General features: G+C 39.4%; 1 protein-coding gene across 6 annotated transcripts in view; it reads left to right on the forward strand.

The window, feature by feature from the left end:
• Positions 1-7,653: 7,653 nt before the first annotated feature.
• Positions 7,654-27,347, forward strand: part of LOC103186096 (prune homolog 2 with BCH domain) — a 192,958-nt gene continuing 173,264 nt past the window's right edge. For 5 of the 6 annotated variants that reach the window (XM_042333664.1, XM_042333673.1, XM_042333676.1 and 2 more), the window contains exons 1-2: positions 7,655-7,686; positions 8,107-8,188. In XM_042333664.1, the coding sequence (XP_042189598.1) occupies positions 8,153-8,188 (36 nt within the window). In that variant the 5' untranslated portion in view covers positions 7,655-7,686; positions 8,107-8,152. Of the gene's footprint in view, positions 7,687-8,106; positions 8,189-27,347 lie in introns of all 6 variants that reach the window. The other variant, XM_042333668.1, reaches the window with a different exon arrangement.

Genomic DNA, 27,347 nt, shown 5'->3' on the forward strand with positions numbered 1-27,347 from the left:
ATAATAGCAGAATTTTTCAGGAGTTACGTTTAACCAGATTAAATCACAGTTGAAAATATTGACCAGTAAACAGTTGCTTTATGAAGTGCACAAATCTAGGAAGCAGTACAAAAGCAGAATGCCTTTATATTACAAACAAAATATAAAATATATTGCTGTTTATATTTTTTTGGTAAACGCTTGCNTTTTTTTTTACAGCACATCATTTCTAGGTATACCAAGTCTTCAATAATTAAATGTTCACTTAATACTCACTGGAATTAGGTAAGCAGAATGTGTCCCCCCAAGGAGAGAGTTCCATTCCATTCTACACTCAGGGAAACTTCCATGTGTAGGTGGCATACATGTGTGAAACTCTCAGTCTGGTTTGGATACTCAGCATGATGATAGGTTTCTTATATGTTCCAGACAGCCAACTGACTAAAGAAAAATTATCTTGTGAAAAAAAATTCCAATATGTAGCACCACAAATGTGAGCCAAACCTCAGTCCTCAGAAGAGAGAATTATAATGTATTTTCCTTGTCAGTATGTTTCAAGGGCTTTTACAAAGATAATGCTGGAATAACCATAGCACACGCTGCATTTTCAAAACATGTGGTTTGGTAACAGTGCTTGTTTAAAACTGTTAACAAAAATCCAAATACAAAGGTAGCCAGAAACAATATACTATGTATAGTTTCATATATGTTACCATGGAAGTTTCATTTTATGGGCTTTACATCAGTTTTTAATAAACAATCTAATTTCAGGCCTCAAGAGCTGTGTAATGAGAAGTAAGACCAGTAGAATATCAGCGTGAAGAAGACTCATTGGTTTGTTAAACTAACCGACTTAATTTAACTTTTATGATGCACTTTGGGGATTACTACACCAAGTGTTGTGATTATGCATTTCTGGTGCTTAATCTAATTTAGTTTTATTTGTAAGCTTTATATTTGAAAACAAGCTACAATAATAAACATCAGAGTCCCTCTACTACAGTAATTAAAGAAATCATATAAAGAAATAAATAATTTTAATATACATCTGAAAACAAAGCAAATTACTGCAATATTGTGTTTATAACTATATTTCCTGTCTGAGTATATTCATGTTGTACAACAAAAATTGTCAAATTGGATCAATAGATTGTACTGACTTTGTGGTAACTGTCAAATCAAACTTCTAATGGAATGAAACAGCCACTGGGTCTGCTGATATAGTGGATACTACTGTAGTCCTTTTCAGGACTTTATAAGCAATAGAAACAATTAAGCAATAAATAAATTGTTCTTGGAACTTCTTAGCAATTGGAGGCTTTCAATTAGACTATCTGTACATATTGCTGAGTAAGTACATACATTTTAGTATTGGAAGTCTGAATACTTTAGATTTTTTAAATAATAATTTGGTTTATCATTACAAGCAATAGCAATACTTTCTTGAAATATTTGGCCCATATTTCTGCACCCAGTGATAATTGGCATGAAAATATTCTTAGTCAGTAGGTTTTTCTTTGTAGAAAAGAGGCATTACTGGGTACAGGATACTTTATGCAAAAGGACACCCCTTACATTGTTACATTTAGAAAAAGTCTCCCAAGTATCACCTTTGTTGTCCTGAATTCTTATGAATGGTTCAACTATATCTCTGAGCATTATCCATAGAGTAACATGGAATGCTGCAGCAACCAAACATTTGGGCCAAATAATCTGTACCAGTGTTTATATTCCACATTAGCCTCTCTATTCCCTTCTCCCTCATATATCCATCAAGTTCCATCTTAAATAAGTTGATGTTTTTTGCTTCGACCATAGCTTCCATTAATGAGTTCTCACCATCCTGTGTAAAGAATTCCTTCTCAACTCCCTTTTTGTTCTGCGACTTCTTATATTTATGTCCCCTAGTTTCAAAGAAGTGGAAGTAGCTTTTTAGTGTTCACCTTATCAAATCGTCTCATCTTCAGAGAGAAAATCTCAAAATTATCCAATCTTTCTTGATAGCTGTACCCTTAACTGCTTTCAGCATAGGAATATATCAGATCATCAGCACAGTTTTGTATGATTGGCATGTTCATATCAACATTCATTTCAGTAGAGACTTTTGCAAGATTCTAGACTTCCCTCGTGCAGATGTCATTAATTAGTTTCTGCCTCCCTATTCATGTTCATGGATAACTCCCACTTGGATCAAGCATGCGGAAATATGTAGAGACCGAAAGGCCTGACTGAATCAATCAAATATTACCTGCAATTCTTCAAAGGATGTTAAGATCCTGTTATACATAATTTACCGTATCAGAGCAGATAAGCTTTTGAATCCAAATTAGAAGGGAAATTTCTAGGTGTCAGTCTGGCTCAGTTGGCGGGACTCAGAAAAATAAAATATGACTGTACTCTCATAGAAGTACAAATAGACAAACTGTGCTAGCGTATCAAAGATCACATTATTACAACTATATCTTGTAAACATACAGGGTGGGTAGAGTGTACATATGAAAAGTAGGCAGCAGGTTTGGAGCTTTAGGAGGTCTAAAGTATCTCAGATTTAAAGGGAGTGCGTACCATAGGCACAACTAGGTCCATTCTATTGGTTCAGATGCGTAGATGTTGAGAGAGAAAGGGGCGGGGTGGGGGGGGGGGTGCAATTTGGCTGAAAACAATGAAATCACAGTCCACCATGGTAATTACAAAATTACAATTATATTTAAAACATGTCCACAGCACTGCATTATGGATGAAACAACTTAGAACTGGTGCAAATACTATATAATTCAATGAAAAGGTTTTCAACAGCTTGCTATCCAGAATGCACTGCTAAAAATGTGTTAGACAGTAATAATACTACATTTTATTACTTTCTCAGAATAGCACCAATAGGTTATATTTTTATAGGTTGCAAGATGAAACTACAGTATTAAAAGGTGAGTGAGAGATGTGCTTTTGGTCCCAAACTGGTCAGCACTATTTTGTTTTTATAAACCGCAAACCTGTATGATACACCAAGGCTTACAATGCAATATACTGTATAACCAAGGTAGAAAAGAATACAAAAGGAAATGAGGTAGATTAAGAGGAATGGTTCAGTGACTTCAAACTTATGTTTTAAAAGTATGTGAGTTGTAGGATAAAGAGATCGCTGGCTGTGATTAGCAGCTCCACAGTCGGTAAGACTGAGAAAGAATGAGTTATAGAAAGGAATGTGATTAATTTTGACTTTAACACACTGAGGATAAAGGCACAAGGAGACGTACATTGATGGGTAATTTAGAATTGATTTGGATTCTCATAGATAAGCATCAGCATGGGTTTGGGAGCATTTTGCCTCAAGGTCCCAGCCGAAAAATTGTGCAATGTGTCTGGAGTTGGAAGTGGAAGGGTATAGAGTGACAACAAATCAATTAAAGTATATAATATGGATATTTAACACAAGAGTTCTTTGTCAACTTTTGTCAGGTTTTAGTGAAACGTTTCAACATCATGTCATTAAATTCTATACAGAAGAGAAGTGTTTTAAAGTGAATACATTTTTCAGTCTCTAACCAGCAGGCCTTACTATCATCATAGATAGTAATGATGCAGTCTGACAGCAACAGACAAAACAATGACAGTGAAATTGTTGGATGCCAACACAATCAATCACCTGTGTCGGATAATTGAACGTGAATGTGTAATGACAAGAATAACTTCTGACAGTGATTCCCTGCTTGCAAAGGTGAAGCCGCAAACTAGAAGCACATATTTGGTTATAATATCTTACTTATGACTTGATATGCTATACGAAAGTATTGTAGAGTTTCCCAGTAGTAACACAAACATTGGGGTCTTGCATTGATTCATAAGGGGATTCCTTAATAATAACTGAGGGACGCTTTGGGCTAACGAAAACTACATCCCACTGACTCGTGAATTTCGCTCCAACATGGTAATTGGTTTCCGCATGTGTCAGACACCTGGCTGACCAAAACTAACTCACTCCAACACAGCTAATTCCAAAGTGGAATTCTTGTAGAGCATTCCTTTTGGTACCTGGAAGTATGTCACATGTACAAAGTAGTACATGTAAACTTAAATATCAATTCAATTAACCGCTTTAAAATTGAGATGTATATCTGGCTGTGAAAGGGTATGTTGAGGTTTGGGATTAAAAAAGATATAAATGATAGGTGTTTAAATACTAACAGAAATGTCATCTATAGAATACAATTAGGCTTATATAATGTATAATGTAACAATAAAATCAAGATATGGATTGTAGAATATTACCTAAAATGTTCTTCCATTGTGTTTGGGTTACAGAGAAATCTCATAATTTATTTTTCTTGGAGGAAAGAAATCATTTGTGATCATTTGTCTCCCGCAGGACCCGCAAATACATTTTCGGAGAACTTCAAGTAATAAAAATTGTACATGATCTGTTAGATCAATTGGTACTTCCAAATAATGTACACCTGCTATCAATAACACTAAAGGAAGAGTTGGAAATTGCAATTAAACTAGTTTGCTCCACAGGAACAGGTTTGATCGAGCAAATGGCTTTCTTCTGTGCTGTAATTTCTGTAATTCTATATCTAGTAAGGTCTCTTTTTGGAACATCATGTGTATGTTTGCACAGCTCAAAATCACATTGACATGCTAGGTGGAGTTCAGAAAGGAGCAAGAGGGATGTTAGATGAGAGCTCTCTTATTAAAGGCACATAGAGCCTGGTTTTTACTCCTTGTTATACGCATTGATGTGTGACACGTTCCAGGTTCTTAAAATGATGAGAGGCAGAGATGATGCAGATGTAAGCGATCTATTTAATTTTGACAGTGAGAGCAGAACCGAAAGGCCTCAATCTGGATTAGAAATTAAAATAATTTCTCCTTCACAAGAAAAGATGTGGAACAGATACTCAAAGAGAGCAGTTAACTTTTTAACAGGACTTGTTAAACTCTGCCAGACATCAAGTCCTGGAGGAGAGCTAACATTCTTCAGTTTAACTTCAACAAGACCAAGGGCCTCCAGATTGGCTCCCGTCTGCGCCCCCACACCCCAGGCGCTGACAGCATCACCGTCCATGGATGCACACTCCACCTCACTGAGCCAATCCAGGACCTTGGCGTCTTGTTCCTCGACTATCCTTCCTACCCCACATCCGTTCGATGACCTGCTATCTTCCCCCACCTCCGCAACATCGCCCAGCTCTGCCACTGTCTCACACCACAGACCGCCGAAACCCTCATGCATGCCTTCATAACATCCAGGCTTCACTATACAAACTCCCTGCTTGACGGCCTCCCCAACTCCTCCCTCCATAGGCTGCAGATCATCCAGAACTCTGCAGCCCATTTCCTCTCCCGCACCACGTTGTATGATCCTATCACCCCATCTTTGTCCGACTCCACTGGCTTTCCATCACACAGAGGAAGATCCTGGTCCTCACCTTCAAAGCCCTCCACGGCCTTGCTCCCCCTACCTCTGCGACCTCCTAACCCACTACCAATCTGCCCGCTCCCTCTGCTCAGTGGGCTCCAGCCTGCTTTATGTCCCCTGCCTCGCCCGCGTCACCATTGGCGGGTGGGCCTTCAGCTACTCTGCCCCCATCCTCTGGAGTTCATCCCACAGTCCATCCACCTCGCCCCTTCCCTTGCCTTCTTCAAGACTCATCTCAAGACCCTCCTCTTTGACTATGCCTTCGATCACCCTCCTTCCCCCCCTGCCCTCCACCCTCCCCAATCCCGACCCCCAGCTCGGGTCCGAAGCTTTGGGACGTCCTCCCGACGTGAAAGGCGCAATACAAACTTAATTTTATTGTTGTTGTTGTTGATACACTTTCGATGAACTTGGAACAGACATCCAGTTTTTTTCATGAGAAATAATGGCCACAAAAATTTGTTAAGTAAAATTTGGATTCAGCCTCAAACACAAAAGAGGTTCAGGACTTCCGCTCCAACTTTTTTTTCATTCACAAAATTCAGATATTTGATGGATAGTTGGAGGTTGGAACATACGTCCGATTTTCAATGGTTGCTGACTCCAACGTGGTATTTGAAGCACATCAAAAGCTTTTCATTTGTGTGCTCAGCTTGTTTACATATATTAAACTTCAGAGTAACATTGGGGACGATATTTTCTTATCCAGAGCAAACATTGTATCATTTCCAGTGTTTTCATTATTAAGAAGTGTTTGAGGCAAGACGTCTGGACTCATTGAAGAAACAATTTGATGCTGTATGGGAAGATGGGAAGATAGCTATTCTAGAAAGATGAGATCAAATGGGTCACACCTCTCTTGCTATCTACAAAAGTTTAGCATTAAAAAAAATTAGTGGGTTGAATCTCACTGCTAAATCTAAATTGGCATCGATAAATGACTTTTTTTTTAAGAAGCCAAGAGTCAAGGTCCATAGTGCAGCAGTTTACCAGAGCTGAAAGGAATCAAAAAATGCCAGTTAAATAGATTTTTTAAAAAAACAATATATTGTAGTATAAATTAATTTCATTCAAGTTCATTGGCCCAACGATGATTTGATAAGCCCCACTATTTGGCATTTGGGTGCATCACAGTGCACAATGCGCAATGGTGTAACCTTTACTGACATATGTAATCACTTCCATTATGCACATCATTTTGATGAAAATGATGCACACGTCTTCTGCCTTTTCCCCTAAAAAACAAGTTTATTGAACACTTTCCAACTGGGATATTGCTCTTTAAAAGATGCTCAGAGTAAAATAAGTTTGTCAGCAACAACTTACATTTACACAGCATGTTTCACACAAAAGAAGCCTCAAAGCGCTGTAGAAGAGATTAATTTGAAATTAAATGAAAGTTGGCAAACACAGCAGTTAATTTGCACAGCAATGTCCGATGGACAGCAATGAAATGAGTTGCCAATTAGTTTGAATAGGGTGGGAAGGAAGTGAATTTGCAATGAGAAGGAATATAAATCAAGATTTTTATATGCAAAAAAATCTCTCTTTGAAATGAGAGCAGTCCATCGAAAAATCACAAACCAGGCAGAAAATAATGGCAAACAGCTTATTTCTCTTTCTTTCTCTCTCTCTCTCTCTCTCTCTCTTTCTTTCTCTCTCTCTCTCTTCCATTCCTCTTTTGTTTCTCTTCCCTCCCGTTTATGTCTTTTCGCCCACAAAACAACAGTCGATTCACTTCGCTGTTGAAGAAGCCCTTTGAGACGTCGCCACGACGCGACACGGGCGCTGCATCCAATGCAGGGAATCATGAGTTCATTCCATCCCCTTTCCTTCCTGCCTTCCATCTCCCTCCCTCCCTCCCTCCCTCCCTCCCCGCTTTCCTTTCCCTCCCTTGACCGGCAATCTCACTGCAACCTGCTGCCTCCACTGCAGATGAGGTCTCAGGCAAGTGAGAGAGAGAGAGAGAGAGAAAAAAAAAATCTCTCCCTCTGAACCTCTGCCAAACTGCACCATCTCCGAGATGATGTCAGGCGGTTGGGTCACAATTGTCTGATTGGTTACAGTCAACGCATCGGCACCGCCTGAACGTGTGAGTGTGAGTGTGTGTGTTTGTGTGAGTGCTCTCTCTCTCTCTCTCTCTCCCCTCCCAGTGCTGTGCTCTGCTTCTGCTTCTGCTCTGCTCCAGTCTCTGACAGGACAGGCAAGATAGCTCTGTGTGGCGGGGAGGCAGGCGGGGTGGGGGGGGTTCGCTCAACGCAGAGGAGGAGGAGGTGGTGCAGGTGGTGCAGGTGCGAGACAAGACCCAACCCAACCCTATCAGCCCCCACCCGCAACATACTACAACCCAACACAGCAGCAGCTCAACTTTTGTTTTTTCTTCCCCCCTCTCCTCTACCCCCTCCCCTCCCCCCTCCTCCTCCTCCCCCTCCTCCTCCTCTCCCCCTCCTGTACCCCTCCCCTCCTCCTCCTCTCCCCCTCCTGTACCTCCTCCCCTCCTCATCCTGTCCCCCTCCTGTACCCCCTCCCCTCCTCCTCTCCCCCTCCTGTACCCCCTCCCCTCCTCCTGTACCCCCTCCCCTCCTCCTCTCCCCCTCCTGTACCCCCTCCCCTCCTCCTGTACCCCCTCCCCCTCCTCCTCCTCCCCTCCTCCTCTCCCCCTCCTGTACCCTCTCCCCTCCTCCCTTCCTGTACCCCCCCCCCCCCACCAGCAGCCTCAAATGCAGAGCTCAAGCGGTCCCCACATAAAGCAGAAAGATGGATGAGTTCTTGCAGCGCACCAAGTCCATTCTGGTAAGAGATACTTCATTCCATTCCCAGGGGCTGACTGCAGTGGGGCTGAGCTTTACATGGAGGGTGGGGAGGGTGGTGGGGGTGGGGGGGTACTGCCCATGGCCAGGGAAACGTTCAGAGAGGGGGCGAAGTGTCCCCCAACACTCCCATCAAGGTTTGGGGACAGCCCAGTGCTATGGGTCCCTTTTCAGCAGTAGAGTCCAACTGAACTGAGAGCGAATGAGTTTGTGCATCTGCTGCTGCAGAAAGACAACCGGAAAACTTCCTCTTCGAGTCCCCTTTTTGGCATTTACCTTTGCAAAACTTTTTTTTTCTTTTAAAAAAAAATCCTTTTTTTTAAAAAAAAATCCTTTTTTTTTGGAAAAAAAAAGATGCTGCCAGAAACTCCCGTGGCTCGACCCTAAAGATGTAACTCGCCAACCCCCAGCGTTTAGGCGTCGTGTGTCCTGTCGCTCGTCTTCATTTGTATTCGTTAAATTGTGCGTTCGTTTCGCTGCTGTCACATTTGAGACGTGTAAAACGTGAAATGTCACTGTACGTGTTTTTTTTTGCTGGTTGAAAAAAAAATAAAAACACCAGTCAAGAGCAATGCGTGGAATAAAGTGGCTTCAAACTGCGTGGCAGTGATTCGGCGATGCAAAGCTGTGGACGAGTTTCAGTTTCACCGATTTCATATCGAAACGTTGATGCCTTTAAAAAGTGCAGTGAAGTTTCACCCCTTTTCCCTTTTACTGTTCGGACGGTTATTTCGAGTGGTTGACCCGTGAGAACTAACGTTGAGGGCAATGGTCTGGAGGTTTTGCAGTGCCAGTTTCTTTTCTGATAATTGTTTTCTCACTGAATTCAACAGTACTTCACCCACAGCACTGGGAACCTTTCACTTCAACTAATGTCCCTGGGTGTTAATAACTCATAATGCTTTTGCTCTCAGTGAAGCTTTCATAAGCAGTGTTTTCGCTTCAATTATTGGCACATTACTTTAGTCTCATAAGTAAGTTGAAGATTACCAGTTGTTAGCACTTCTATCTCCACTGTTTTCTCTTTAACCCCCGGAACCTCACCCTCTCTCCACTGGTACATACCATCTTCTTTTTAAAACCAACCTCCTCAAAAAACTCCTCTACTTGACCTTTCATGCTATTCAGCTACCGCTCCGTGTCCAACCTACCCTTCCTCTCCAAGGTTCTGGAACAAATTGTCACCTCCCACCTTCACTCCTTCCTTTCCCACCACTCCCTCATCCAGCACCTGTTTTCCGGCTTCTGGCCCGCTCATGGCACAGTGACTGGTTAAAGTTATCAAAAACATTCTCCATCCAGAAATCTGCAGCCTGTGTCCTCTCCTGGACCAGACTCTGTTACCCCCACGCTTGCCCAGCTCCACTAGCTCCCCATCTCTCAGATTCTCTCCCCATCCTCATTTTCAAATGTTGCCATGGCCTTGCCCCACCCTATTTCTGTGACCACCTGTGACCCTTCTATCTCGGCTGCTCCCTCTATCACAAACACCCATCTGCTTAGTGTCTCTTGTCCATTCCGTCCAAAGTATGGTCAAGTCTCTCTCCACTTGCCCTCTGCCTTCAAAACACGCCTTAAAATCTCTATTTTCCCCTATGCTTTTGGCTACATATAACTCCATCCCCCTCTTCAGCTCTCTCCTCACCCTCCCAGCTTGGACTGCCAGACAACTGTGTAAAACTATTTGAGATATCCTCTTGACATGAAATGCACTGTCTAAATGTATATTATTGTAATTTTTGTCCCACACCAGACTCCTCATCCCCACCCTCGCCCAGCTCCACTGGCTCCCCATCCCCCAGAGGATAGAGTTCAAAATCCTCATCCTTGCCTTCAACGCTCTCTACTGCTTAGCTTCTCCCTACCTCTGTGACCTGCTAACTCCATATCAACTTGTCCACTCCCTCTCCTCAGCAGGCTGCTCCACATCTCCCACCTGGCTCTCAGCACCATCAGTGGTCGGGCCTTCAGCCTCTCTGCCCCCACTCTTTGGAACTCCATCCCACAGTCCCTTCACCTTGCTCCTTCCCTTGCGTCCTTCAAGGCCCATCTCAAGACCCTCCGCTTTGACTCCACCTTCGGGCACTCTACCCTCCCTCCCTGGCCTCAATCCCTCCTGATCTCAACCCCCAGCTCGGGTCCAACTCTCAAACTGTCCTCCCGCTGTGAAAGGAGCTATACTAATGTAATTTGTTATTATTGTTGCTTGGAACATTGACTTCAGCGTCACAAGCAGGTTGAAGATGAGAGTTGCGAGTAAGTAGTTTCACTGTGCACTTTGAACCTCTGCAAGCTGGTGTAAATAATATATTAAAAAAAGGGCAAAGGTGACTGTTTAAAGTAAATATTGAAACAGGCCATGTCCGAGATTAAACCGGATCCAAATACAGATGGTATCACAATACTATTCTAGGAAGGTTTACTTAAATAACATTGTCAACAATGAGCTTGATTGCCAAGTCCAGTAAGCCATTAGGATCCTGGCTAATTTTTCTCTTCGTAACAAAGGAGCGCTGAGGCCAGTTATCTCTAGGGCCACACTTGCTGAGGTCATCTAATCTGAGGGTAGATTCGGGTTCAAACCTGAGAATTCGTGGTGTCTATCGTTCAGTTCTATTACCACTGTAGTGCTACTGTACACCCACTAGGCCATCAGGACACAAGAAAAAAAGGTGTAATTTTGGCCAAACATTTCAAAAGATTTCTGAACAGAAAACTAAATTATTTAAAAACAATTATAAATAACGGGTTGATCAGTAGAAGTATTAGAAGTATGTAATTAAACTCTATGCTGTTAAGTATGCAAATGTATGTTTGATTTTGTGTGTACTCTTATTTCTGCTGATATTTATCTCAGCTAATCAACTGAAAATTACGGAAGGGACTCCTTCTGAAATAAATCTATGACCCTCGAATAAATTGTAAATGTGCTAAATATATGGGTGTCTATGATGGCACCATTTGGTCTTACTTCAGTAGAATTCACTTATCCCAAATCAGTGGAACGTATATACTTCCATGGTCCACAGAGAAACTAACCAGAATCGATAGAAATCACTATTTTCCACAGCTACAATGACACTTTAACATGTGTTCTGTGGTAGACATTTTCATACTTGTACACTTAATGTTGCATTGGTCATCAGCAATTTGCAGTTATTACTACCTTTTATTGTAGACCTGTGCACTGGTTTGACTTGACTTTTATGGCTGACGTCAACTCCAACAACAGCAATTTGCATTTATATATATCTCCCTTCATGCAGGGTAGTGTCTCAGAGGGCTTCACAGTGACGTAGCCCAACAACGAGCCAGGGGGAGCGGGAGGCACGACTATTGTATTTAGGGGAATATTTTCACTTGATTACAATTTCAACAGAAACATAAATAGGCATTTTAACTGACTTAGTGTCCAATCATCCTGTAAAGTTACACAGTGTACATCGTATAGAGCTAGTGTAGCATTAGCAATGAACCTCTTTTGGGAAGATTGGTATTGCTGTAAAGTTTGGAGATGCATTTTTTAAATATAATTTTCATCTTTGCTGTAAAATCAATTGGTTCATCCTAATAACGGAGTAGCATGCTTTATTTAAGAATAAAATGTACTTCTTAGTGTTCTGAAAATGCCTGTTTTTCATGGTTGCTCGAGTGCATCACTGTCAGCTTTCCTGCCTCCTTTTCGATCAGATGAGTGAAGGATAATAAATAATCCTGGTAATTGATATAATGGCTTATTATATCAGTGAATCATCTCAAAGCATGTCACAGGATTTATCATAAAGTGTGACTTCCTGTATTTTTTAGGCAAATACGGCATTCAATTTGTGCAGAACAATAGCCAGGCAAAAGTGTTACCATCTGAATTGATATTTGAGACTCATCTGTTGAATATCGCCATTTTTGACCCCAGTATCATATCTGCCAATCCACCATAGAAATGGGTTCAAATGTTGTTAGGAATAACATTTAGCTAGTCTGTTCAGTCTGTCTACATTTAAAACACAGTAGTGTTTCTGGTCGGGCAGCAGAAGTACGTCTGTCTTCCTTTTTTACTTAATCACTTATTCCAGCAATATCAGCTATTCTCACATCAACAATTCCAATCATGTAACAATGCCAGTCCACCTAAAACAATGGGGTGAGTGATCTCAAATTATATTCAATATACTAGTACAGAAAAATTGCAAAGAATTGAGGAAAATGATTAAATGAAGTCTCAGTTTAGTTCTTTAGTCAGTTCTTTTTACGAACTGTGTGAAAACCAGCTTTCAAATTAAGACCGAATTGAAGAATTTTTCACAATTCTGCATACGTTTGAAATTTAAAACAGTCTTATGGACAAAGAAAGACAAAGTGTTTTCTTCATCCATAAACTGTAGTTTAGTTATATTCTAGATTCTCAGCACTCTCCTAATATTTAACTAATGCATTCCTCAAAGAAGGATGGACTTTGGAGTCTTGTTCAGTTAATATATTAATTAAAACAAACTTCCTCAAAAAATCTTATAATTTTTAAAAAAAGGCAAATCCTTAACAAAGTATTATTGGATCTGACTGATTCAGAGACCTCAGATAAGTACTGCAGATATGAGAAATATATCATTGAGGACCATTAAAGTAATTTTTTATCTGCAAAATCCAAATTGGAATTTTTTGGATTTTTTTTTGTGTGTAAAAACCCGGCACCACCACAGAGTGGGAATAGGGCAGCCCACCACACTCCCCCCACCCCCACCCCCAGCAACTTTTTGTCTCGCTTCAAATGTACACCAGCCCCCCACAGCCAGCGCCACTGGTGGTTACTTGATTGCTCAGAAGTTAGTTGTTATTGACCAAAAGAAGACAGCAGGCTTTTAAAAGTGAGCTGGCTTTCTGTCTATGCTACTGTTTTAAGAAGCACTATACAGTAGTGTATTACTCTTGAGCCTGTTTAGATAATGTCATAAATAATAGGGTTGTCTTATTTATTAGTCTTTTTTAAAAAACTATCTCTACAATTTTAGAAGAGCAGAAAGGCTTGAAGAACGTTCAGGTTTCCCTGCTCAGAAGTCTGAAGTGCTTTATTCTTTTTTTCGCGCTCTGTTGGAGAACCACTTAGCCTCAAAGATTCTTTTGTGTATCATTCAATTTGCAAACACATATGAAGTCATCAAATACATTGATGCACTCTTCTGCATTTTGTGTAATTGTTATTCCCTTTATAGGCAAATATGCCCTCTGTTGTGGGCAGTACAATTTTGATTTCGATTTGATATTCTGTTTTATTAAAACCTGCTGTTCAATTTTTCTAAATTATGCGTTCCAAATTGCCCTTTCTTTTGTTGCATTGCTTGTAGAATTCTGTCCATCTGCACATCTGCAAGAATAAAAAAGCCATTAAAAAGGCTCTGTTATCAACCTGGATAGCTTTGCTTTTCAGTCATTAATTTGGTTTCTAAGGCTGGAAGTATAATGGACCAGCAGTGAACTTTCTTAACAACAACTGCAAGTGATGGCTGAGTGAACTTGGGTGAATGGTCGCGAGTGTGGCAGGAAAAGGCAATGACATTTGTGGGCAGCAGTTTAAAAGTTAAAGTTTGCTTTGATTTTAAAATGTGCTTTGTACTTCAATATCCTGATTCACTCTTAACATTGCACAATCTTATGGATAAGAAAACAAATCCATATTCTGAGATTTTTTGCAGAAAAATCTTAAGTGTAATTGATTTTGTAGGAGACAATTGTACTGTTAAAATGCTCCAAAAGCGCAGGTTTCAAAAAACATTCCTTTAGTTACTTTAAAATGTGGTTATATCTGAATGGGTTGCTTGAAACCAGAAGCTACTATCGACGTTGTTCCTTTCCAAAATGACTTAAAAGGAAAATGTTTTATGTTTGAGCCAAACCTTTGTCTGCAGAAGATTAGTTATGAACAAAAGCGTGTGTATTTGGATAAAGCTTGCGGAATTTTATATGACCACAATAATGTTCAAAATATTTGTTATGAGTTATACTGTATTCTATTATTTGTTTTAACTAAAGGGCAAAAGGGGAAGCTCAACCAGGATTGGTGCTGTCAACATAGGACACAACAACACAATAAATTACACTTGTATAGCGCCCTTCATGTCAGAAAGATGTCCCAAGGTACTGGACAGTCATGGGTTTTTGGACCCGAGCTGCCGTTGGGTCAGGAGGGGTGCAGGGCAAGGATGGCAGGGGGGTAATGGAGGGAATGCAAGGAGAGAGAATTAATAACCACTGAACTAATAGAGAAATGAGGGAGAACAAAAGGAATGAGGGAAATTAATGACAGGAAGCACTGCATAGAAAGAAAGGGAAGTGAAATGTATAGAAACATGGGAAAGAGCATGAAACACTCTCGACGGTTAAGCAGGTAAATTGGAACTTAATGGATTGATCTTTAAAATAGCCAACACACACATGATAGTCTGAATGGCTTTCTTCTGTCCTGTAAATTTCTATGGTTCTAAGTACAGAGAGAATAAAAAAAAGCAAATCAAGTCCTTTTCCTGAAATATTATTCATGAGTTTGCTGCCAGCCTTTGAAAGATATATTCCTTCAGTTTTTCTTTTAGCAAGGATTGAAAAATATTCTGGTTCTCTCTCTAACCATGTTCAGTCAAGTTTATATTTATGGAGCTGTTTAGAGAACAAAGCGGAGACTTGTATCACAAATCAATGCATGATAAATGAGGCCAAATACAATAATTCATGTTTTTTGGGGGGGGAGGGGTGGGGTAGTCAGCCAGGTGTCCGACACATGTGGAAACCCATTACCATGCTTAAGAGTGGGCTGACTCCCTACCCCAGTGACTAGTCTGCCCTTCTAGGTACTGACGATGAACCAGGCTGGCTGTACTGTCATCAGCAGTGCCCTGGAATACTGTGGACCTGCCTGGTTCAGGAACTGGACTCCGAGACCACCACAGATGTTGGCTCGATTCCAACATTCCATTGCCAGGCTTGTCACCTTGGAGCCTGTTCAGCTCCAAGTAGATCCCGCTTACCTCCCACCCCAACGAGCATAGTTATTATTTGGTTGTTCCACATCTGACAAGAGCTGGGTTAAACTTCATTAGGTGGATGGTTTGGTACACAGAACTCCTTGTAAGCTTCTCGGTGGGTAACGTATCTCAGCATGAAATGTGTGAGAGCATTGCCACCATCATCCTTTCCGCAGCTCAGGCACATGTCCCTTCCCATTAAACGGTTGTTCCACCAATCCAATTGTAGTTGCGGAGTTTAAGCAGCAGGTGCTGGGCTCTCTGCAGGCCAGTTAAGGTGGATTCCAGACCCTGGACATCTGACCTTGTGTTCATGAATTTGAACTCCAGGTAATGCCTTCAGCAGTCGTTGCCACAAGCCTCAGAGTTTCCTCATCAGCTATCTGGCGAGCAGTTGCCTTCAGTGTGGTGGGTGGACCTTTTACAGGACAGCTTGTGACATGCCAACCACCTTGATGTTCTTGAGGTCCAAATCCAATGCTGTATACCAGGCTTACTCAGCACCAGCTGCTCAATCAATTGCATTTAGGACTTGCATATGGTGAAGGTCTGTTCCAAATTTACAATTTATCATTTGCAGCCTATATTCTTGTAACTTAACATTAAATATATTGCATTTGGCAACTTGGATAATAAATGCATTGATATCTAAATGTTTTCAAATGTAATTATTAAAAATCAATTTAAAATGGGAAACCATGATCATTCTAGTGAGGGATAATGTCTGGAAGAACAGTAGTGTTATTGACCCAGTGATGTTACCCAGATAACTCAGCCTTAAGATATTCTGGCTGCAAATAATGTCAGCGCACTGTGTCAATAAATACAATAGGAAAATCATATCAACTTTCCAACAATTTTCTCTGTTAAAATCTATGGCGCTGTTTTAGGGGGAAAAATTACATGCACAGATGAGCCAAGAATTCTTCAAATAAGACATATTGTCTCAGTCAGTGGGAAGCACTGTAGAAGTTATGTGTATGTAAGTAAAATAAATCACTTCTTCGGTGTCTTAGATGGGACTTTTGAATGACATGGTGACCAGTTGCCATCTGTCTGTATTTCATTCTTTCTTAGATTTCATTGGGAAACCACTTACCAACCTGATATATGAACATCTGACTGTTCAGCACTTTGGGACGTCCTCCCGATGTGAAAGGCGCTCTATAAATGTAATTTTGTTGTTGTTGTGATAATATCTTCAGAATTTTTAAACCCAGGCATGGGATTGTCCCCAACCATCTGAATTGACTTGTTTATCCCATGAATATCCTTTAGCTCAATGGGACTTGTTGGGTACTGATGACAATTTGTACCATTGATAGTGTTGTTTCACATACCTGATGTATGTATACCAAGGAAAGAAAAATCAAAATTAAGCCCTCTGAGATAGTGGTGGTATTAGAATGGGAATCATGACTGTTTACAGAACTTACATATATGGTTTGCACACCCTATTGTAGACATGGTGGATCGGTATTATTAGACCTAGGAAGTACATAATATTGAGATTGGAACAGGATTACTGCATCTTTTACATTCTATATTATTTATACCAAAATAAAAAAAGTGCAATTTCAGTGGTACAAAGCTCATATATCAAATCCGATTTACTGAGAACTATTCACTGAATTTAAACAAATACTTTCCATGTTCTTTTACTAATCATGAAAATATGATAGTTAAAAAAATTATTTTCACTTGCTAGACAAAATAAATTTTAGTGAATTAATATTTTACAAATGTCTAGTTTAGGCACACAAAAAGGCACACAAAAATATTTTGTCCATGCCTACCCAGAATACAGGTGCATTTTAAAATGTATTTTATTTTGAGTTCATTTTTTATGCAGCAGCAACTTTCTGTCCATGTCAATAAATTCCTGAGAGACAGTACATATTTTATTTTAAAAAAATCTGAGGGAAAGTCAGGTGATATTTATTTCCAGGAACCAAGGCCAAGTGGTCCAACTGCTACCCTGATTGAATTCAGCTAACTCAGCCCAGATTGGGACTTCACCTTGTCATTTTGATTTGCATGGTTTAGTTCAACAATCAACTGTACCTATAGCTACAAGAGAATCAGAGAAGCAGGTCATTTTAATTCAATTTTAAACTACAAGAGGCAAACTACAGGGTGAAACCTTGGGCAAGTTTCCTTACTCCACACGCCCAATAATAATCCCTCAAGAAAAAGAACAATAATAAATTGGTCACTTCAATCCACGACTTTGTGGGACACTGCTGTGTGCAATTGGCTGCCGCATTTCGCCCACAAAATGTACAATCGGTTCACTTTTCAATATATTCTGTGAAGCGCTTTGAGATGTCTAGAAGACGTGAAAAGCGCTATGTCAATTGCAAGGATTATTATATTATTATATAAGAGTGCACCAACACTTGAGGACATAGGTTCAGAATTACAAAGGGCAATTTCAGGGCTGACACCAGAAAGTACAAAGGGTGATTAATGATTGGGACATGTTACCAAGAAAGCTTCTTGAAGCCAGAATGTTGGATTTATTTAAGAAACAGTTTGATATTGTAATGGGAAGATGGTAGGTGGGTATTCTGGATCAAATGAACCAAAGGCCCCCCAACGTGAAAGATGCTGTACAAATGTAATTTTGCTGTTGTTGTTATTAACCAAACCTCGCTTGTGTCATCTTAAAACAAAAGATTACATGAAAAATATTTCAATATTTTATGCAACTCTTCAGCTGCAAGCCACTGCAGATTTTATTTAGATTTTAGCATTTGGTGTAAGTAAATAATGATACACAGGCTTAAAATGAAAGTTAATATGTTGAAAAGGGACAGGCACTGTTTGCTTGCAAACAAGACTTTTTTTTGCTTTCAACTCTGTCGAATTTGAATGTTGGCCAAAGAACACAGTGATGAAATTGACCAGGAAGCAAAGGAAGGTAAGCCTGATTTTTCTGCTGTGGCAGCACTGCGTGTTGATGTCTGGCCAAAGTGCTTCCTGGATAAATACAGTGCTTCTGCTGAATCATAAAGCAAGGGTCATCACATATTTCAGCGGTCTCTGTAAACCAATTTACTTTCACTAATGGTCATGATGGTCAGTGATCTGTTATTTGATAAAGGCATTGATTTGTGTGCTGTTGATTCCTTGTTTTATTTTGGAAGCACCAAGTTTGTTGGTTTTAAATTCAGTGAGTGAAGACAGGGAAAATGTGAAGAGGACTATCTTCATAAGTGGTTGCCAGAACCTTTTTTTTCTTGCAAACACACAGCATAACCACATATGTTGTGACACCCCACCATTTATGCAAGAACATAAAACATAGCTCTTTTATCCTTCATGCAAACAGAAAAGGTATTGGCAAATACTTTTTCACAGAGATAGTGTCACTTTAAAGGACCATATGTGCATATTTTATCTGACGCACTTGTAAGGTAATTTTATTTGTGGCTAATCATCAGGATGTAATAAATATTATTGCAGAATGGAACACTTTATACTTTATACTTGATGCCATGTGGTCAGCAAGTACTCCTGGATCAAGTAAAAGACAAATTATATTCAGGGTAAAATGCTACAGCAGCCTTTGATTAAGCTCTTGTCAAAATGCAAATACAGCAATTATAAATTGAAATTGAGGTGAATTTAGTGATGCAGTTGATATTTAGCAAATCAGAGGTGTGAGAAGTGGACCCCCAGGTACCGCCATTTATGTGTGTGTGTGTGTGTGAGAGTGTGGGGGGGCTAGGTGAGTGTGTATGTGTGTGTGTGTGGGTGAGTATGTGTGTGCGTGTGGGTAAGTGTGTGTTCGTGTGGGGAGAGGAATTTGACTCACACCCATAGCCTCAGTCCTTGCCAGGCTCCGCTGGCTCCCTGACCCATCTTCAGCAGATCGATTTTTAGGTCCTCGCTCTCACGTACAAACCCCATCATGTGCGAGCATCTCTCTATCCCACTGATCTCCTACTCCACTGCTTTGCTCTTCTCCTCTGCTTGGCTAGCTCAAGCTTGCTGCATATCCCCTGCATTATCCCTTGCCAAGCTTTCAGATTCTATGCCTCATCCTCTACATGTTCTTCTCTCTAACTCTCTCCCTCATTTCCCCCCCCACCCAATTTGCCTTCAAGTCCCACCTTAAAAACCTACCTCTTCAACTGTGCCTATGGTTGACAACCTCTTCACTCCTCTCCACTATTTTCTGTTCAGATTTGACCCCATCACTGTAAAGTGCTACAAGACATTATTCGATGAAGGCCACTATATAAATGCAAGTTGATGCCATTGCTTTTCAGGGCAGTTTTGATGTTATAAATATTGAAGGTATCCTTAGCTTTATCCTATTTACCTCTATAAAGAGTTGGGTAACCAACAACCAGGGAATCAATGCAGGGAGAAGGAGATAGAATTAGATAATGCCGGGACAAATTGTGCAATTTTTACTGATGGGAAGACCAAGTCAATAAAGGCTGAAAGGCTATTTCACAATTCAATACTGCTGACTGTGATAGTCCCCATCCACCTGAAAGTTGCAAGCTCTTCATTCATCGACTTGGTAATCTGATCTGTGGTGAAGCAAACTCGTCTCAAAGAGACGTAAAGGACCCTGTGGAAGAGTAGAACTCTTCAATAAAGTGTGGGATAGCATAATACTGTAAACTGTTTAAATGATATGCAAATCCTATTTGTGGCCACTGATGGAATAGTTTAATTTTGGGGCAAGTGCAGTCACATTTCTTAGCTTTGTTCAGTTGATTCCACTTCAACTTCTGGATCAGAAGGTTATGGATTCAACCGCCAGTTTAGGATTTTGTGCTCAATCTTATCTGACATTCCAGGCAACTGTTGAAGGAGTGTGAAGTGCCACTTTCATACATTTTGACGTCAGTTTTGTAGACGCTATATCAATGTTATTTTTATTTCAGTACATTTAAAGATCAATCGACAAGTTGGCTTACCTACTATATACCAAGCTCTGTCCTCTCTTTACATGAAGGAAATATGGCTGCATTGTCTGGCTTCCTTAATGTTAAAGCTGGATCAATCCTTTGTGTGTTACTGGTGCTTAAGTCAAAATTCCTGTTTAAGGCAGCAGTATTAAAATCCCACAGCCATCTCTGGTTGTACCTTGGTTTAAGAAATGGCAAAAAACTTTTGACCCTAATTGCATTTTCTGCATCAGATGTCCTTTGGGGGTCTGAAAGAGAGGCCAATGCTGTTACATTTTAGAGTCCTGTAGCGTATTGGTTATTGCACTCGCTTCACGAGAGGACTTGGGTTTGATTCTTGGGCAGGGCGAAACCTTAGGCAAGTTTCCTTACTCCATATGCCCCTGTTTACCTAGCAATAAGTAAGATCCTGGTCATTAGTTGATTGGCAGATTGCTTTTGATTAAGCTCTTGTCAAAATGCAAATACAACAATTATAAATTGAAATTGAATTGAAGTTAATGATCTAGTCGATATTTGGGAAATCAGATGTGTGAAAAGTGGACCCCCAAATGCTGCCATTTGTGTGTATTTTGAGTAATAATCCCTTCAAAAAAAAATAATAATTTGGTCATTCAATCCACGACTGTTTGTGGGACACTGCTGTGCGCAAAATATACAGTCAATTCACTTTACAGTATATTCTGGGAAGCGCTTTGAGATGCCTTGAACACATGATAAGTTGCTATATCAAATGCAAGAATTATTATTATTGTCTTATATCATTAGTTATCATGACCCAACTGTGCAGCGCCTTGGGACGTCCTCCTGACGTGAAAGGCGCTTTATAAATGGAATCTTGTTGTTGTTGTTGTTGTATCAGATTGTGAGTCCTCAAATTCATTTTACTTGGTATCTGTCTAGCAAGGACAGAGAGTGAGGAAAAGAAATAAAGAGAAATAAGTAATCAATCTGGGTTCAAGTGAAACCCAGGTCAAGGAGCTGAAAGAACAATGTCCTAAATGTGTCATTGAGTAGTTCAATAAATAAAAGGTTAGATTTTCAAGGCTTGTGGAATATTTGTACCTAATGGCTCAGTTGAGTTAACAATTCATGCATGATCAAACTGCCAGTATTGTCAATAGGATATAAATTGGACAGCCCGGGTCTGTATTCTGCTTAAACCAGAGTTTTTAAAAAAAGAATTGTAGATTAACTTTACCTTCAAGTGCAAAGGTTATGAAAGCTTTATGCTCCTTTGTGGTGTGGTTCCAATGGAAGTGCCGTTGAGACCAATATTGTACGATTTGAATGAAAATTGCCTCTATACTTTGAATATTTTTAAATAAGTAGTTTATTAAGTTTGAATATGTTTTCCAATGAAAAATGAAAAATATTTCATGGAATCACATGGCACATTGTTGATCTGGATTCTCTTTTTCCATATTTGGTAATTTTGAGTCAGGATTTTGTCAATTGTGGTGTCCCCCAAGTAATATTGTTACATTATACTTCATTTGTAGTTTACTACATAAATATATTGATAGAAATGAGAATAATGGTGCAAACATTTACCTGAGTCCTGTAGCTCAGTGATTAGAGCACTTGCCTTGCAAGCGAGTCACCTGGGTTCAATTCCCGGCAGGGTGAAACCTTGGGCAAGTTTCCTTAATCCACACGCCTGATATTAAGCCCTCTAAAACAAAACAATAATAAATTGGTCATTTTCAATCCACGACTGTTTGTGGAACACTGCTGTGCGCAATAGGCTGCTGCATTTTGCCCACAAATATACGGTCAATTCACTTTACAGTATATTCTGTGAACCGCTTTGAGACATCTAGAAGATGTGAAAGGTGCTATATCAAATGCAAGGATTATTGTTATAAACATTCCTATGTAACTCAGAAGACCCCTTTTATAATTTTAAGGATCATCATATATCGATGACCAAGAAATAACCATCTCTTATCTAACATCTTTATATTGAGGAATCTTATTAAAAAGATTTATTTAAAGTATGACTTTTTTAATAATTGCTGCATGAAAAAGCCCCAAGTCTCAGTATTGCTTAGTTGCCAGAATCTTAGTCAAGATATTGCACTGATATATATATTTGATTGGCATTTAACTGACAAGATGCTGTCACAAACAGTGACCTGAGTTTATTTGCTATGTTGCTTATTTAAATGTTAATATTTCATAACTGCTGTTATACACGCATGCACCTTATGCAATGATGCCCACCTGTTACTGTATAGCAATTGGATGAACAAAGATTAAATTTAAGTTGTGTTTGTCGCGAGGCATTCTCTAAATGTGTTTGTCTGAGTCATTATAATATTATACCTAGACTATAATGAATAATAATAACTCTTGTGTTGACATAGTATCTTTTCAAGTTGAGAAGACTTAAAATGCTTCGCAGGAAAACTGACTGACCTAAGGTCATTTTTAAGGTTGACTTCATTGTAGCTAGATTGTTGTAAACGGGATGAGGAACAACAGGTGATGGCAAGCTGCAGCATTCATGAGGCACGTTATGAAACGTTATGAAACTGGATATGACCTACTGTAGTTTCAGCATTTCAGCACTCTTGAGTTGCTACCCCATGTGGAGATCACTGTATAAATACAAGTTGTTGTGGTTGTTGTAACTGCGAGATTCAAGGACGTTATTTCCTTCTCTGATCAGTTTTGCTTTCTGTTGTAGTTCCTTTTTGGGTGTTCTGCCCAGTTTTGGGACCACTCAGTTTTTAATGTGTTAATAACTATTGATAAAGCTTCATTGAGTAGAAATTTATTTCAAAAACTAAACATTTGTAGACATTTGCATTTAATTAAAGTATTTAAAAATGAAACATTCTCTCTTTTGCTTAACACCGTGTTCTGGGACTCCATTGAGGACAACCACATCCAGTGGGGAACCCTTTTAAAATACAACACAATAGAATTTACATTTATGTATCGCCTGTCACGTTGAGAGGATGTATCAAAGCGCTTCAAAATACAATATGTCATCCAATCCCCTTCTTTCATACCAGCTGGCCAGTGCCTTTTGAAAGCAAATCTTTTTCGTATACCGTATTTGGATACAGTAAACAAATGTCGCCCTGACTTAGTAGTTGGTATTATTCTCGCCTCTCGAGTCGGAAGGTTGTCATTTCAAGTCCCACAACAGGACGTTGAGCTCACCATCTAGTCAGACACTTCATTACAATGTTGATATGGTAAAGCAAGATCGTCTGCAGGTTCATGTAGACTTAAAGATGCCAAGATTTGGAATGAGGAGTTTTTCCTGGTGCCTGGCCAACAACCCCCCAGATAAAATTGGTCATTTACTTCAGGGATGGCCAACTTGTGACCTGTGTGACTATTTCATATATGTGTATTGTGGCCCGTGAGTTAGCCAACCCCGATTTACTTCATGGGTGTTTTGGGGACATTGCGATGTGCAAATTGACTGCTGCATTCATTTGCAAAATGCATGATCAGTACACTTCCCAGTATATCCTGTGAAACACTTTTTAGATGTCCTCCAGACGTGAAAGGTGCTTGATCAAATATAAGGATTAGTATTATTATATGAGATTTTTTTTACATTGATCGCGAAGAGCCTAGATACTGGTGCAAGCAACTCAGAAACCTTCAGGCTTGCTTCTCTCAGAGAAGTAAGAATAGGATTCTTAAGGATTTTGTTTCCTTTCTTCTGCACTTGTAAAATGTTTTCGAATGAATTGACTTTTATGTTTTGTTTACCAAACAGAAAAAAAACTGCCTTTAAAAGATGCAATGCCTTGTTTTCCATTTTTCTGCCATTTTCTTCCATTCTATTATTTTCTCCCCCCTGCAAAGCGCATTCTTCAACTTTAAGGGCCTGTTCCTAAAACTGTAGTACTGAAGACTTTCTCCTGGTGCAGGCATATTTTAATTCTGACTCGGCATTTCTTCAGGAAGCTGCCTGTGTTACTGAATCTAGTATCTGAGTGCAGTAGTTTACTGCAGCCCATCATTTCATTGCTGTTTGTGGGACATTGATGTGCACAGTTGGTCTGCCACATTCAACTACAATCACTTCACATCACTGTAAATTCTATCCCCTTTGGGAACTCCTCCTGATGAAAAGCTGCTATACCAAATGCAAAGATTATTATTATTTCTATTATTGTTTGAACCATTCAGTTATTATTATTTATAACATAATGAATCTCCATTCTACTAATTTGAACTGCTTTGCATAAGAAATATCAGATATTTTTAATACAGGATATCGTCTATAATACATTTGATTTCGTTTTGTATAGTTCATAGAATTGCATTTACAATATTATAAAGATGAGTGAAACACTTTAAAGGTCACACACAAAAGTTGTGATATAAATTTGTTGGATTATACTTGCTTGTATAAATTCAATTTAAGAATAGTAAAATCAAAAAGCTTTTTCAATAAATTAAGACCCTTTACTTAAAGAATGGGCAAATAAAATGAACTAGGTAAATCAATGACAAACAAGTGCCAATAGCAAAACTGCTACTATAAACCATAAATAATGCAAACTAAGCTCTTTCCTTCACTCTATGCATTAAATATTGTTCTTCAGGGAACCAATTAAAAGTATTGAAAATTTGGAAGCCAGCCACATGAAATATAGAGAAACCCGTCAATATCAGGCTTACTCAGCAGATTTCAGTAAAATCTCTGGTCTAAAACCCCTTTGAATTTGAACCAGAAATAAATTAGTCAGGGTGTATCTTCACAAGACAAACTAGCCACTACTGTCACATTGAAGGACAAGGTCGATGTAGGACCTCAGTGCCAAATGTACCAGAATTTGCTATGTGTATTCTAGGGCATTAGCAGCATGAGAAAATTGATGTGTTTTGTGGCAACCAAATTACCATTTTATGACCCATTTCAAAGGGACAGGGCTATGAAGATTGGTCACAGTTTTTTTCTGTTGAACAGAGAAGAAGGGGCTAGGTGGCAGCAGTTAGATAGAAGAGCAGTGTAACTCTCTAAACCTACATGATGACTTCTCTGCTTGGGCTCCAAAGTCCAAGTGGATGTGGGGCTTGCAAATCCAGCTATGTGCCTACATGTAGTTACATAGGACACAGTTTTCTCACTGTGGCTAAATTGTGGACCTGGTAACCATGTGTGCAACTGACCTTGTTCTTGCCCGTAGCATGACCTGTTTATTCAACAAAATATAATATAAGGATAGAGTCAAATATCAACAGAAAGTCATAGAGAGTAAGAGAGATAGAACGTTAATCAAAGAGAGACACTCAGAGAAAGGAAGAGAAAGAAAGAATATTGAGCGGAAATGAGAGAGAGCGAGAGAGTACGGTTGGCACATTTCTTTAGTCACAGTATATGATTCTTGATGGAATTTTTTTCGCCCAGAAAATACACAGTCAAATCACTTTACAGTATAACCTGTGAAGCCTTTCGAGATGTGTCAACGAAGTGATAAGGCGCTATATTAAATGCAAGGATTATTATTATTATTTAGCACTGAAGCTAATTTGTATTTTGTTTCATGACCAATAAATCACACAATTTGCTTGTCCACTATGGGATTCCTTCCACTTAATCCGTAAAATCAGATCTAGTTAAGATTTCAAAGAGTTTTTGAAACCTGGATTATGTTAGTTTTCTGCCTGAGTGAAAAATGTAAAAACTGGAGCTCATATCTTTAAAACAGAAAGGGAAATGTAAGCAACATTTTTTTAAACAAAAGAAATGACAGAAACATAGAAGAAAATGCCAGCACAGGTGATAGAACAAGAAACTATAAAGGGTTTCAGAAAGGAAATAGGAAGGTTTGTTTTGCTTATGCAAAACAAAGGGTAGGACTGGCAATGTTTTCATTGCTAATTGGGCCTTTCACTTTTGAGAATGCATTGTATGAAAGAATAGCTTTAATTTCAAAATTATTCCAATAGTGTACAGCTGACCATAAAGGGTTAAATGATCAAGCACCTGGTCAAATTATTGTAGCTCTGAACATATGGGAAAGAAATGGTCGTGTTGCACAAAGAACATTGGAAACTCACCCAGTAATAATAATCCTTGCATTTGATATTTGATACCAAAATGATCCAAAATCGCACTTTGATGGAGATTGGTGCAAAAAATAGTGCAACAAAAAGTTTGTTTAACGTGTTAAATCATATTTTTGAAGTATTAATATATTACATACATTACATTCAATATTATTAAAAACTAATGAGAATTACATAGAATATACAGCACAGAAATAGGCCATTCGGCCCAACTGGTGCCGGCGTTTATGCTCCACACGAGCCTCCTCCTACCCTTCCTCAACTTAGTCTTATCAGCGTAACCTTCTATTCCTTTCTCCCTCATGTACTTATCTAGCTTCCCCTTCAATGCATCTATACTATTCGCCTCAACTACTCCTTTTAGTAGCAAGTTCTACCTTCCCGCCACTCTCTGGGTAAAGAAGTTTTTTCTGACTTCCCTATTTGATTTATTGGTGACTATTTTATATTTATGGTCCCTGGTTTTGGTCTCCCCCACAAGTGAAAGCATTGTCTTTATGTCTACTCTATCAAAACCCTTCATAATTTTAAAGACCTCTATTAGGTCACCCCTCACCCTTCTCTTTTCAAGAGAAAAGCATCCAAGCTTGTTCAGCCTTTCCTGATAGGTATAACCTTGCAGTTCTGGGATCATCCTTGTAAATCTCCTTTGTACCTTTTCCAGTGCCTCTATATCCTTTCTATAATATGGGGACCAGAACTGTACACAGTACTCCAAGTGTGGTCTAACCAAGGTTTGATATAAGTTGCCTGCTTTTCATTTCTATCCCTCTAGAAATGAACCCGAATGCTTGATTTGCTTTTTTTATGACCTTATTAACCTGGTTTGCTACTTTTAGTGATTTGTGTATCTGTACCCCAAGATCCCTTTGTGCCTCTACCCCATTTAGATTCTTATTTGCAGGCAGTATGTGACCTCCTTATTCTTCCTACCAGATTGTACCACCTCACACTTATCTATATTGAAATTAATTTGCTAATTAATAATAATAATCCTTGCATTTGATATAGCGCCTTAAAATCTTTGAGACATCTCAAAGTGTTTCACAGAATATACCTTAAAGTGAATTGACTGTATATTTTGTGGGCGAAACGCGGCAGCCAATTGCGCACAGCAGTGTCGCAAAAACAGTTGTGGATTGAAGTGACCAAT

The sequence above is a fragment of the Callorhinchus milii genome, unplaced genomic scaffold, assembly GCF_018977255.1.
Source record: "Callorhinchus milii isolate IMCB2004 unplaced genomic scaffold, IMCB_Cmil_1.0 Scaffold1, whole genome shotgun sequence".
NCBI lineage: Eukaryota > Metazoa > Chordata > Chondrichthyes > Chimaeriformes > Callorhinchidae > Callorhinchus > Callorhinchus milii.